This window comes from Lissotriton helveticus, chromosome 3_1, assembly GCF_964261635.1.
Source record: "Lissotriton helveticus chromosome 3_1, aLisHel1.1, whole genome shotgun sequence".
Lineage (NCBI taxonomy): Eukaryota > Metazoa > Chordata > Amphibia > Caudata > Salamandridae > Lissotriton > Lissotriton helveticus.
Window position 1 is genome coordinate 2095197248 of NC_136061.1, and position 13649 is coordinate 2095210896.

Here is a 13649-nt window from a genome sequence, read left to right on the forward strand (position 1 = left end):
ATTGTGTGAGGTTAGTGGCTGCTTGGTTTGGGTCCGATGATTTGGCAGGGGGGGTTTGGTGAAGCGATGTGAAGTGCTGGTCGGTGGTGATTTTGTTCCGATTTCTTTGAGGAATAGGTTGTGGGGGGTTGTGGGTCGTGGTCTTTTTGTAGTTGAAGTGAATGCAGCTGTGGTCCGTCCAATGGAGAGCTGTGGTGTGATCGAAGGAGATGTGCTTGCTGGAGGTGAAGATGGGGTCGAGCGTGTGTCCGGCAAGGTGGGTGGGGGTGTCAACAAGTTGTTTGAGTCCGAGATTGGCCAGGTTGTCTAGGAGGGTGGTGGTGTTGCTGTCGTTTTTCTTTTCCAGGTGGAAGTTGAGGTCTCCCAGTAGAATGTAGTTCTCGGAGGGGAGGGCATGTGGGCTGATGAAGTCAGTGATGTCTTCGCTGAATTGTGTGCGGGGTCCTGGTGGTCTGTAGATGAGGGTGCCTCTGAGTGTGGTCTTGGGGTCGGTGTGACTCTGGAAGTGAAGGTGTTCGGCGGAAGTGAGGTTATCGTCGGAACTGGTGGTGATGTGGATGGTGTTCTTATGGACGATAGCGATGCCTCCTTGTTTGGTTGATACGGTCCTTTCGGATGATCTTGTAGGCGTCCGGGATGGCTATGGCGATGTCGGGTGCTGATGAGGCGTTCATCCATGTTTCTGTAAGGAAGGCGACGTCCGGCGATGTGGTGTCGAGTAGGTTCCAGAGTTCAATGGAGTGTCTGTGGACTGAGCGGGTGTTGAGCAGGATGCTCTTTAGGTTGTTAGTGTCGGAGCTCTGTTTGTTGTTTGTGCGTTTGATGTGGATCTTGGTGCCGTCGAATTTACAGGAATGGCAGGTGAAGGGTCCATGGGTGAGACCAGGGGCGGCTCGGTAGCAGTTTGGTGGTCGGCCGGGGTTCAGTGCAGAAAGGGTTGCGGCGTTGTACGTTATGCAGGTAGAGTGGATAGTGCAGGGGCCAGGGGGTCTGGCGCTGGGCGCGATGCAGGCGCGGACGGGCGTAGACGGGCTTACCTTTGGAGCGCCTTCGGCGCGCATAGGGCGCAACCGCTGCTCGTGGATGCTGCGCGCAAATGCATCTGTCATAAGCGGAGCGAGGGAGGGTCAGCTGGGAGGCGGGAGCGGGGAGGAGAGACTGGCCAGGAATCACAACAACAAAATGGCAGCACAAATAAAAAGCGAAACAGGGGCACAGCCGGGATAGCGCTATGATCTGGGCAGTGGAAGCGGCACAATCAGGCACAAATGCAGGCGATGCGAGCAGTCTAGCAATGAATATTACAAGCAATTGAGCAAAGTACAATAAGCAATAACCAACAATTAACAGTAAGCAGCAAGCGCTACGATGCCAGGTGCTACGAGAATGAATTCAGGCAATGCAAGCTCACCTAGTAATTAGCACCAAGCGCTACGATACCAGGCTGCAGGGAGGAGTGTAGCGCTGTAAATTCTGGAGGTCAGGGAGCGTGGGGAGCGACCGCTTCAGAGCGAACTAAGACGGTCACACTACAGGCTGTCACCAGTAGGTAGTTATAGTTGGGACCATGTTTCCATAGGAAAAACAATTTTTGACTTGCCTATATCTTTGGCGCTGTTTCTTCATGAAACTTCCCCCAAAAAAGTGTGCTTGTGATTCTTGTTGTGCATGGAAAGTTTTAAGGTGATTCGTCAAGCTGGGACCGAGAAAATGGGTGGGGGTTTTCAAGTGTGTTAAATGTTAATTTGCAATGGGAATTTTTAACACTACTACTGCCCGAACTACAGAATTTCACCCAACTTGACAAAGCTAGCTCCTGGTCCTGAAAGAGTGGTTTTTGTTATTTGGTGTAAATCCATTCGGTACATTTGGAAATATTAAGGGAAATCCAAATGTACATAACTTGTGACACAAAGACTCTGCGAACCCTTCTGATCTTGTCATGAGATGTAATATGGGAGGTCATTGCGGGGGTGTAAGTTAGTCACTGGTTTTGTACGAGCTAAATCTGAGCCCAACTATAGCGTCTGGAATTTTCGGTGAAATTCGAAGGTTTTTTTACATTCTTTTTCCTAACTGTGATGTTTGGCTGGCCTCCTATTATTGTGGCCACAATTGGATCAAGTGGTAGTAATCCACAGTGTTTCTTTATAATGTGGATTCATTTGCAGGCTAAATCTTATCGTGTTCCAAGTCTCTATTTTTCTTTTCCAATTCATGTGAAATCTGTGTCCTTCCTTTTTGTTTTCACTCTTTGGTGTCCCCCATCAATGATCCTTTTAGGATAATTTCGGTTCCTGAACAGTTTGTGCTTCTTGACTGTTTTTCAAATTCACTATCTAATGAGCAATGCCTTTGTATTCTGACAAATTCCCTGTAGGGGATTCCCCATTTAAGATTATTTTGATGGAAAATTCAGCATGCAAAATTGCGTTTGTTGGAGTTTCTTTCCTGTGTAGCGTTGGTTGCAACATGTCAATCACAAAAAGATGTGTGTCAAGGAAATTTACTTTTGTGGGACTGATTTCATGTGTCAATTTCAAATTTGCTGTGTTTAGTATCTCAAAGTACTCTTCAAATTCTTAATTGGTGCCATCCCTTATCAGAAAAATATCATATATAAAATAGGACCACATGATTGTTTTTTCTGCATATTCATTGTACTGTGTTGACCAAGCAAATATATTTTCCCACTATCCCATTACCAAGTTTGCATTGTTGGGTGGAAAAGAAAATCCAATAGCAGTTCCTCTAGTTAATTGAAAAAAAAATTCCTTGTTGAACATGAACACATTGTTGTGTAGACACATTGCTAGTATTTCCATTAACCTCTAATTCTATTGATTAAATTGGACGTTTCCCTTTTCCCAGGAAATAGCCACACTCTTGAAGACCAATTTGGTGTTCTGTGCTTATATAGAGTGATACCACGTCCATTATCACAAGCTTGTATGTTGACTTCCATGGGATCCATCTAACCCTTGTATCTGAAGTGTGGTGTCTCTTTAATATGAACTGAGATCTTTTGCTAGAGGAGCACGAAAATAAACAATATAGTTGGAAATTGGTTCTAGTATTGCGCCCTTTGCCGAAACGATCACTCTGCCTGAGTGCTCTTATCTTTATGTATTTTCGGGAGAACGTTATAGAATTGTTCTTATTATATGTTCTATTGTCTAGTATTTTTGTTCATCTAAATGTATCATCTCTTGGTCCAGCCATTCTTTCAACTTTGTGCAGTTCTTACAACCAATCCAACAAAACATATTCGAGAAATATTAACAATGTTTGTCCTGCGAGTTGTCTTTTTGCTTCGGTTATGTAATCTGAATATGTAGTAGATTTCCCTTTTTGGCAGCTGGTTTTATTTCAATTAAATCATTCTCCTGCCGTTGCTGCAGGGCTGTTTTCTCTTTTGGTGTCAAATTGTTTGCTCTTCTCATTTTGAATTTCATGTAAATTTTGAATTATCAGGTCATGAAAGATATCCACTTAGTTTCCTTACAGTAAATTTGGGTAAAAATGATTTTGGCTTTTTAGCAATTTCACCAGCGCACATTGGGCCAAACCCCTGTTCAAGGTTTCTTGTCTCTCGTTATACTCCATTCTCCATCGTTAGTAGGGTGAGGAAGGTAGATTTATCCTTTACAGTTGCTTGCTTACTGGCAATGCTCTTGGGGATTCTTGTTGTTTTTGGGGTTCTTTTCGCAAAAACTTTTGCTAGTTTGATTTTTAAATATCTATTCTGGTTTCTGCCATATCTAGATGTGTCGTAGGGCAGAAATGTAATCCTTTCTTTAGTAATGTTGTGTTTTCATCTGTTCCGATTTGTCAGAAAGGTTTATTATATTTCATACTTGTGTTTTCAAGTTCTAATTTTTGCCCTGTCTGGCACTGCTCCTGGTTTGGACTCCTAGATTTTCCCCATCCTTATCCTTTGTCCTCTGCATGTCTTCCTGGGTATCCACGTCTCCCCTGCCTGCGAATTTTGATTTGTCCCAATGTTTCTGTTGCTGAGCTAACTTACATCAGATTAAACCCAATAAAAAGTAAAGGTGGCACACTGATGAAATGATGTTCAGAAGTGGCGCGAGTTATACGGTCAACACGTTTCTTGCCTGTGTAGTTCTAAGATCAAGTGGCAATTCTGCAGGACCAAATTGTAAGAACTATCTACACAATGGTTGGTTGGTTAGTGACCTGGATAAACCAAACTTAAAACCTATAGTGAGGTACCTGATGATGGGAACCAACCCCAATGGGGTCGGCTCACCACTATCAATTCCCAGCAAAGAGGACACTAACTAGTACCTTGTGTCGCTTGCGGTGTGGCAAGTGCGCCGTACAACCTACCCTCTTGCTGCCGGAATTGATTGAGATTGTGTGGCTCTTACAATTTTTGGTCTAGACAAGTGGAGTACCTCCATATCACATTTTATTCCACCACTCTGAGCACCTACACTTTTCGCATCCATCTACATGACCAAGTCCCATCCCCACACCGGCACCCAAGGGCATTTGGGAATGAAAGATCTCTGGCAAAGAGCCCCTCCTAGGGAGCCAGTCTGATATTGCAGCTCCGATCTGACGAAGAGCACGCCCTATGATGACCAACCCGTCCTGTGTTCCCTCCCTTCTTCCTTTCCTCCCAGGAACGGCATACTTTCTTGTATCCTACAGTGCGTAGTAATCTACATAGTGTGACAATGTATCCTTGTTCAGACCTTTTGATCGAATTGGATGAAGCATCTGCTATGACCGGAAGATCAGGTCTTAGGTGCTCCCAGTCTGACTCGTAATAATGAATTGAGTGAAGCAGAAAAATTCATGATTTGACACATTTGCCAGCAGAAAGGTAAATTCCAGTGATGGGGGGGGATCAGGATGGGGAGCTTCAAGTCTCCCAGTCTCAAAAAACCTCTTCAAATATGGATTCCTGTACCTATGCCGAATTGTTGATTGATTGAAAGGATCATTTAACACTGGCACTAGGGACAAAAAAGAGTAGGTTAGTGGAAATGTGGTCATCTCTGAATGATTACAACTAAAATGGATTGTCATCAAGGGAACTGTAGACTGATGACCTTTGATAGCGGCGAGGATGGCATGGCGTTTGTCTACATGAACCCTCGCATGTTTCTGGAATTGCATCCTGCTTTCCTGTTCAATACTTCATGGCTAACGGCTGAACGACTGAAATAGAAAGAACTTCTCAACTGCCAACAGAGAAGGCTATATTATTGTTTTTCATTTGAAAATCCATTCTTGCATACTGGGTGGGGAGTCTTCGATGCGAAGATAATGATTCTTGAAGTATTAAAGTAGATGTTATATTGAACTTCATAAGAGATTTTGTGCTTCAATTTGCTTTTTTTTGTTTGCTTATATTTTGATTTTTTTTTTCTTTTTTTCTTCCGGATTTTATTTAGAGAAACTCTAGACGCAGTACTATGTTTTATGATGTTAAAAATTCCGGAGGCCGAAACTCATTTACATTTGAAGCTTCGCAGCATGCTAAAATTCACAACACATTCAAAATGGTAAGTCTTAGTAAGCAAGCATGATGTTAATGTGTTTATCTTCAACTTTCTTATTTCCAAGACTATATCTTAAAGAAATATTTTAAAAAGTTCTCTTTTTTTATATTTCATCACCGTTGTATCTCCATGATAAAAACTGCTATTCTAAACACAGCTCCTCTTGACACTAACATCATTGTCCTTAAGGTACTCTTAAACTTTGTTTCTTTGTAAACTACGTAGCTATGGGTAAAACTCAGTTTATTTTATAAAACGCTAAATTAAAAATGAGGCAACAGGCATTTTTCAAAATTTATTTTTCTGAACGTTCCTGATAGTTAGCCATGCAATTCAAATATCTAAGTATTTCTCCTTAAATAGTGGCTATTGTTTCTGATATATTAGATTCGTATTTTCAAGAAATAGGACCTCAATTTTGTGTGTATTAGACAGTCTTTTCTAAATCTTTATTTCATTTAGTTGATGGATCCTATAGGTATAAATAGCAGCACATGTTGTGTTAATTGTATAAGATATTGGTGCCAGTGTCTTATTGTAGAGTGCTTCCATTTTTAGAAGTAAAAAATACTAAATTAGATATTGGTTATTTTGACAAACAGAACAAGGTTTTCAAATAGGAGTCTGTCTCTCTCTTGTAAACCTTCTCTCACCCACATCAAGAGGCATGTCCTCTTGCATTAACTTGGTGCGCAGGCAAGGCGACACATGAGACAGATACACTTATCCAGGTGCTGATAATTAAATCCCAGATGAAAGGTCTTCAGGTGTCATTGGACATAATCCTATGATTCTTGATGAGTGTCTCTGCCCAACCTCTTGAGCCCATTAAAGCCCCTCTCTCCACATACTGTGGTTTTGGGGCAAGAGGGGGAGGAGGTGAGTGCTTTGTAGCCAAATAACAAACCCCTGAAGTAGGAGGTTCTGCTATGAAATATTCAAGAGCAAAAGCGCTAGTCCTGTCTCGAGGAGCCTTCCTACTGGTAAACTGTTGTGCCTCCCATGTAACCACTATGTTAGCAAACAGGTAATTATGTTGGAGCAGAGTGAAGTTACTCAACTACGTTGTTAGCAGTGTGAAATTTGAGGGGCTCACCGGAACTGAACTGGCTTTGCCTTACCTGCTTAAGATAGGTGTGTGAGGTGGTGTCAGAGTAGGTGTGCAGCATCTGCGGAAACCAGCCATCCACCTAGGGTGGACAGGAGTTTGCATAACTAGGATAAGATATGTTAGATTGATGGGGGAAGATTCTTAATGCCTTTTTTGTCCCCAATTCCGAAGACTCTCTGGAAGTTTTTAACCACCGTGTTTGCTACACCGAATTTAATAGCTTCCACCTAATATCCCCATTCAAATACCTTGAAATTGTCTAACAGGTTTGATTCTCATCTTTACTGGAGGATTGTAGGTCAGTTCGGGCTTATTGGTGTCCTTAGTCTTACTCTACATAGAGAATCATAGGTCCTATAAATATTTCAAACACAGTGCTTTAGGAAAGTGTCCCTTTTTGACATGATCAACCCCCACTTTTTGCCTGGTATTTGATGTGATTTTGATTAGAAATGCACCGGGTTCCTGCTATTCAAGTCCCCAGTGACAGATCTCTTTTCCAAAACTGCATTTGTAACCCAATTGTCAAGGTCTTTTGCACCTTCTGTAAGTCCCTAGTAAGTGGTACCCCTGGTACATAGGGCAAGGAGTCGAAGGAGCGTCTCGAAGAGCTGCAGCACCTACTGTGCCACCCAAAGGGACACCACACCAAGCACCCACAGACTACCATTTTAAGCTGCTTGTCTTGGTGCAGGCAAAAGTGAAAACACGAAATGGCACACATCCCTGTGCACCATTATTAAGCGCTTGTTCGCGCCTATCCGTCGCACTGCATTCTCGTGCCTCCTCTGGCAATTTATCCAACAAGTATACCAATATTTGTCCATCTAATTATCATATCAATTGATCCATTCATTCTGTTCACATTTTATCTGCATATTCCTCAAACGATGTGTTCATGCCATTTTCCAGATTTCTCATGTTGCCACCGTGTCCATCCGGACCTCTTAGTAAAAACACGAATAAAGCATTCTTCGTTCAGGGCAGTGTTTATTCGTAAAAAACCGGACGTTACCTATTGAAACATAGAAAACGTGTAACCATTTAAACTCATGTGACTCAGTGGGCGGGCTAACAATGAAGGCTTTAAGGAAGTGCTATCGAGGGAGGGTTATCGTGAAGAACTGCAGCCGCTAGAGAGAGGAACATTGCTTTTAAACAGTTCAGCGCAGGTATGTAACCAGAGTGTTATGATTATCATATTGAAGGAAATGATTGAGGTTAAAGGGGCGGCATCTGCGCTATCAATAGCAAATACTTAATGTTTTATATCGTGAGTTCTAAAGCAAGAGATGTAGAATGTTAGGCTTCTGAGCAAGTTAGGAAGAGGGGAAAGGCTGAGTGGCAGCATGTAGCCTCGAGCACCGGGTCTACGGACAGGTTTTGTAATTGTGATTAGCAATGCCCATAACTCATGACAGTAACATTAGGCTGCGAGGGAAGTTAACTAGCAGTATGAGAGTGAAGAGGATACAATGGTAGTCTAATAGAGTTTATAGTTTCGTTTTGTCATTAGGTGTTAGTTTTAATGCATATGTGCATAGCAGAGAATACCATAATGTGATGATTGTTTACTGTTTTTTCTATAGTGACCCCTGAAGAAGTGCACAAAATGCACGAAATGCATTGGGTTTTTTACGAATAAACACTGCCCTGAACGAAGAATGCTTTATTCGTGTTTTTACTAAGAGGTCCGGATGGACACGGTGGCAACATGAGAAATCTGGAAAATGGCATGAACACATCGTTTGAGGAATATGCAGATAAAATGTGAACAGAATGAATGGATCAATTGATATGATAATTAGATGGACAAATATTGGTATACTTGTTGGATAAATTGCCAGAGGAGGCACGAGAATGCAGTGCGACGGATAGGCGCGAACAAGCGCTTAATAATGGTGTTATGTTTACAAAAGTGTGTTTGGGCATTACACTTTAGAAGTCTGCACGCAAAAAGATGAATTGATAAAACTTTGGATTAAAATGTTGATAGAGTGAAAAATAGGTGGGCATCCCGTTTCTCATAACTGTTAATACACATCCCTGTGCGCCATGCCTGCATACACTGCATGCAGTAAAGGCAAGTCACCCCCCCGCCCCCCCTACAGCCCTAAGGCAGGGTGCTTTATACTAAAAGTGTGGGTATAACTGCATAAGCAGATATGCCCCTATGCTGGTCAGTTTAATTGCTGCAAGTACAAGTGATCGGGGAAGCCATTTTAAGACATTGGTGAAAACAAGTTCCCCATCTCCATGATGGCTTCAATAAAAATAGGGATGTTTGGTATCAAACATTTTATATTGATAAACCCATACTGATTCCAATGATGTTTTTTTTAATACCTGCACCTAAAGGTCACCATAGAGGTGCCCCCTGAAAACCTACCAACTACTGGTTTGCTAGCTGACTGGTTGTAGCCAGCTTGCCGCCAGTGAGTAATTTGACCCACAAGGGTGAGGGCCTGAGCTCTCAGGAGGTCAGGAACAATGCCCACTCAAGCAGATAGTATTTAGATGACCTGCAATATAGCATTTCAAGGCAGGGCGCTTCAAAGACCTCCCTGTCTTTGGTATGCAAATCTGGCTTTCCCACAGTAGAAGATGCGGCCCCTTTGTCCAGAGCCCCTCTGGATCATGGAAGGGTGGAAAATTAGTAGCCTGAGAAGGGCTGTGATACAAAAACCTGATGCCAGAAAGCACAACTGCACCTGAGCTACCTAGCCTGAGCTGAAGTGGGCCAACGGAGCCAACTAGTCTCCAGACTCAAAGGCTGCCTAGGGTTTACCCGCTGTGTACTTTTTAACAGCCTGCAGCCGCGGTTTACGGGGCCCCCACACCCTTAATCACTCCCAGTGACAAAAACCGGACGTCCAAGGACACCTGAATTCTTCGCCCGTGGCGAAAGACAAAAGGTGTCCCCATGTCCCTGGGCATTGCAAGGCCTGAACCCATCTGTTGGTTCAGCCTGACTGGCCTGCCAGTCGAAGCCTTCAGGCTCTTTTCATGAAGACCGATCCCCGTAGACTAACATTGGGCACCCAACGCTGTATTACACCACTGCACCTGGCCGCCCTTGTGCCGCTGAAGGTGACCGGACTCTGCCCCATACTCGCCTTAAGTCCAAGAGATTGGTCTCGTAAGTCGCTGTACTCTATCAGTATGCCGCATTTGGTTTTCCTCCCATAGGATAATATTACAACTTCAGAAAAATGCATTGTCAACTTTATAAAACCTAAAGAATTTCTATCTCAAAATGAACTTAACTGAATGTATTCATTCTGGTGCCTAAATGTATATAAAGATACTTTTAATGTTTATAAATTGGTGTGGATCACCTTATTGAGTTTTGTGGATCATTTATTGACTGTGTGTATTTTGCCGATGTCAATCACTTCTTTCTGATAAGTCTATGGCTGATTGACCACTACTATCGACTACGCACCTTGGGATTGCTAGAGCTATCCCCTGTCCACTAGTAAAGGAATACCTGGATTCTTAGCATGATGTACCTCTTTTGGGTATATCATATAAAGAGCCAGCTTCCTACATTGGTGGTGCAGCAGTGGGATATAAGGCTTATCATCTACAGTACCACATGGCTAATAAGTGATTCCACTAAGCTATCCAAAGTTATCATTAGTTACAAATATTTTTTGTGTATTTCGAGTTTTTGTCTAAATTATTTTGAATTCACTGTTAAGGCCTTGTGTTAAGTTCCGCAGTAAAACCTGTTTAAAATTTAAAAAGCATTTTTATTAAGTTAGACACTTTAGAAAAGCTTGCTTAGGGTATTTAAATCCCTAAAAAGGTCCCAACTACTTTAAAACCATGACTAGGGTAGCAGGTTCTTCCCAGGAGCTCAACCTGGGGCCCTGCAGGAACCTTAAGTTGGACAAACCCAAGTCTCTCTGCCAAGCATGAAACCTCACCATGGGATCTATACCAACTAAGGCACATCTGCAAAGGTTGTTTGCAGCAAATGGTAGGTCTATGGCAAGGAAGGAAACCCTCTTGGAGAAGGGGAAATGAATGCGAAATTTGATTCAGTGGTTCTGCCACAGCTCACTTTATAAGATCAATGTGGGTCTTCAGGTCAAGACAAAATAAATGGTGTTTAGCCTGCATGACAAAAGATGTATAAGATTTAGATCTTATGTGTTTAGACTAGTTTATAGGGTGGGACTTATACATTATGCTCACCTTTTCGATATGGTTCGATAGGAATCCAAAACTGTGGTCCTATCAAGGAGCGCTAGCGTCTCTTTAATGTGAGATAAATTAAGTGTACTTGTAGGATTTGCAGGCTGTTTAAAAATAATAATAAATGATACTGACCTATGGATTACTTTCGGGTAGTGCCTTCAGGAAATTGTGTAACATTGCTTGTGAAATCACACTGTATTGAGATTTCCGTTGGGTTTTATGAAGTCACGGGGTCATTGTGGTGCCTCGAGAAAGAAAAAGAACCACTGTGTTGAAACTGTGTAAATTAAATCAAAAGTTTTGGTAATCCATGATCGATAAATTACCAACCTCTGTGGATTAAAGGTTCAGTGATAGTAGGCGGGCGTTTCTTTTCAAATAACTACCTAGAGTCCCGGAATTCGCTCCCGTGGGCTCTGTGTTCACAAAGTGAAATCGTTATTTTACCTTTAGCAGCTAGCACGTGGCTTAGCTGTCGGGCTTCCCAAATTACCCTGTGTCAAGAGTACCCACACAGAGGCCCGGTATTTGTTCCCGTGGGCTCTGTGTGAGATTAAAATAACAGTCAGTGTGAGCTGACCGCGTCGCCGCAATGGCGTCCTCTCCTAATGAGGGATCGCATGAAGCTGAAGGCTTTTATTAGTGGACGAGTGTCAGGTGTCTTCGCTGCCGGCTGGCACGTCAGGAATTTCAATTCCGACTTGAGTCAAAGCAGTCCCTTCCAAGGGTTCTGCTTGAAAGTCCTGTTGGCAATAGACGGTCCAGGACCATGTCAAAAACTCTTGGGTTCACGAGCACCTTATGTGACTGGAGTGACCAAAATGCATGGTGACACAATTAAATAAGCCGCATGTTACTGTTGTAAACCAGTGTTTCAGCTTGTACATAGATCTTAATGTGTGTCATCGCGCATGCTTATTTTGCTGCAAAACGGATGAATCACGAAGTTGGAGTAAGGGTAAAATGTAGCATGTCAGTGCGCCTCTTATTTCTGTATCGTTTGTATCTATGCTAATAGGCTGATGTATAGAACCGTCTTTGAGGTGAAGCTGATCGTTACATTATCTCCATGGGCGCCCGCAGACATTTTTCCAGGGGTGGGGGGGGGGGGGGGAGGGGGGGAAATGTTAACGTCATCACCATCCTCCGACATGTGTGCCAGGTGGGGCACAAGAAACACTGGGGCGCAGAACTAGGATAGACTCAAATGCCAGGAATCCAGGACATGTGACTGACCCTGCCACAGGCCAGGCCAACCCAACACCGCCTGTAGGGAAAACACTAAACTGTCTGACAAGGTGCTTTATCTCTGTCTGCTAGGTGTGCAGACTTTTGGGTCCTCGATCCAACACCAATCAAGGCTGTCTTCAGCATGATTCGATTTTTATCAGAATACTTTAAAACATCCTATGATTAAAGCACCGGATTAAATATACTGTATGCACAGTGTATGTTAGGGATTATTTGTAGCACACATTTACCAATATTGGCTTCTTGGTGCTAGAATTCATGATAACTTTTATCCAAAGTTAAAGCACAACGTCAAAGTTAGTAATAAATAATGCAGCAATCACACCCGCTAGTGATTTGCCAGTGGGTGCTCCCTTTACTAGAATTCCCCGGGCATTGCTACATTTTACACACATTCAATTAATTTATACAAAATAAAATGTATAGGTCCAAATGTTAGCTATATTTTTCAAAAGAAACTTAGAGTCCCTCTTCGTGTAGTCAATGTCAAACTGACATTGTGCGCATGTTTAGGGATACAATAATGGCCAGCTCCCCTATGCGGAAGCCCGGCACCGTAAATGTGGCACATGCAGCGCCCGCAGCTGCGCCACATCACAGGTCCAGGGATGCTGAGTCTTACACAGTGGTCGAAGTGGGGGGGAAAAAGTAGGGGAACAGTGGGCGGAGAATCAGATGGCGAGAATAACCCAAGGATTGATTCTGTGGGTGGAGCCAGAGGTGTGGCTAGAATGCGCAGACATCCCAATTTTTAGTATTTGTTTGGCATTTCACTGCCCAGTTTAATCAACCAATGGATACACATGATTATTTAAGGTTATAATGAGCTATTGACATTAGAAGCATATCCCACTTTGTGAATATATTTTAATCACAGAATGTACCAAATACGTTAAAATGTGGAAACACAAGCCATTTGTCTCTGAGCCATGGAGTTTGTCATCAGCACTTCATCCTTTTTCAACAGCAGTTCAAACATGAATAGCAAAATATCCTAGTTTGCAAATGTTTTCTCTAAAATTATGGCTCTGCCATATTTGTCATAAAGCAAGATCTGCTGCATGATCTGACCATTCAAACTAAAATTGTTTGTAGCTCAAACATATCAAAAGTTAATATAAAATGTGACTTGTGATGCTGCGGAGTGGATGGTCTACTGTAAAGGTTGACTGGCCACCTTTCTCACTGCTGCGTTTGTATGTTACACTGGTACTAATAAGGCAAAATATTTCCAGAGACTGTACACACATCAAAATAATAAAATATCTGAAAATATACTGCATTACGCTGCAGCCTTTTTTTTAGTCAACACTACGGCATATTGTCATCCTTTGCTGCATAATTAATTCCAGTGGCCCCACAGCAGGCAGCATATGTTAAAAGTGCTTGTGAATGAAGCAGGGAGACTGAAGTTTGCGAACTTAGTTTGGTGTGCGTGCAAATTCTGCATTGCCAATCCCTGGTGAGTTGCAGCTACTGCTGCTGAAAAGGCCAATGGACGTACCTTTGGGTGAGGCAGACTGGCCTCAAGGGCAGGGTCAGCC

General features: G+C 42.8%; 1 protein-coding gene across 6 annotated transcripts in view; it reads left to right on the forward strand.

The window, feature by feature from the left end:
• LOC144825271 (protein regulator of cytokinesis 1-like) overlaps positions 1-13649 on the forward strand; it is a 1077791-nt gene that overhangs the window by 580159 nt on the left and 483983 nt on the right. For all 6 annotated transcript variants that reach the window (XR_013609370.1, XM_078684109.1, XM_078684108.1 and 3 more), the window contains one exon: positions 5430-5540. Coding sequence is in view for 5 of the 6 variants with exons in the window: in XM_078684109.1 (XP_078540235.1) it covers positions 5430-5540 (111 nt within the window). In the remaining variant the exon portion in view is untranslated. The remainder of the gene's footprint in view (positions 1-5429; positions 5541-13649) is intronic.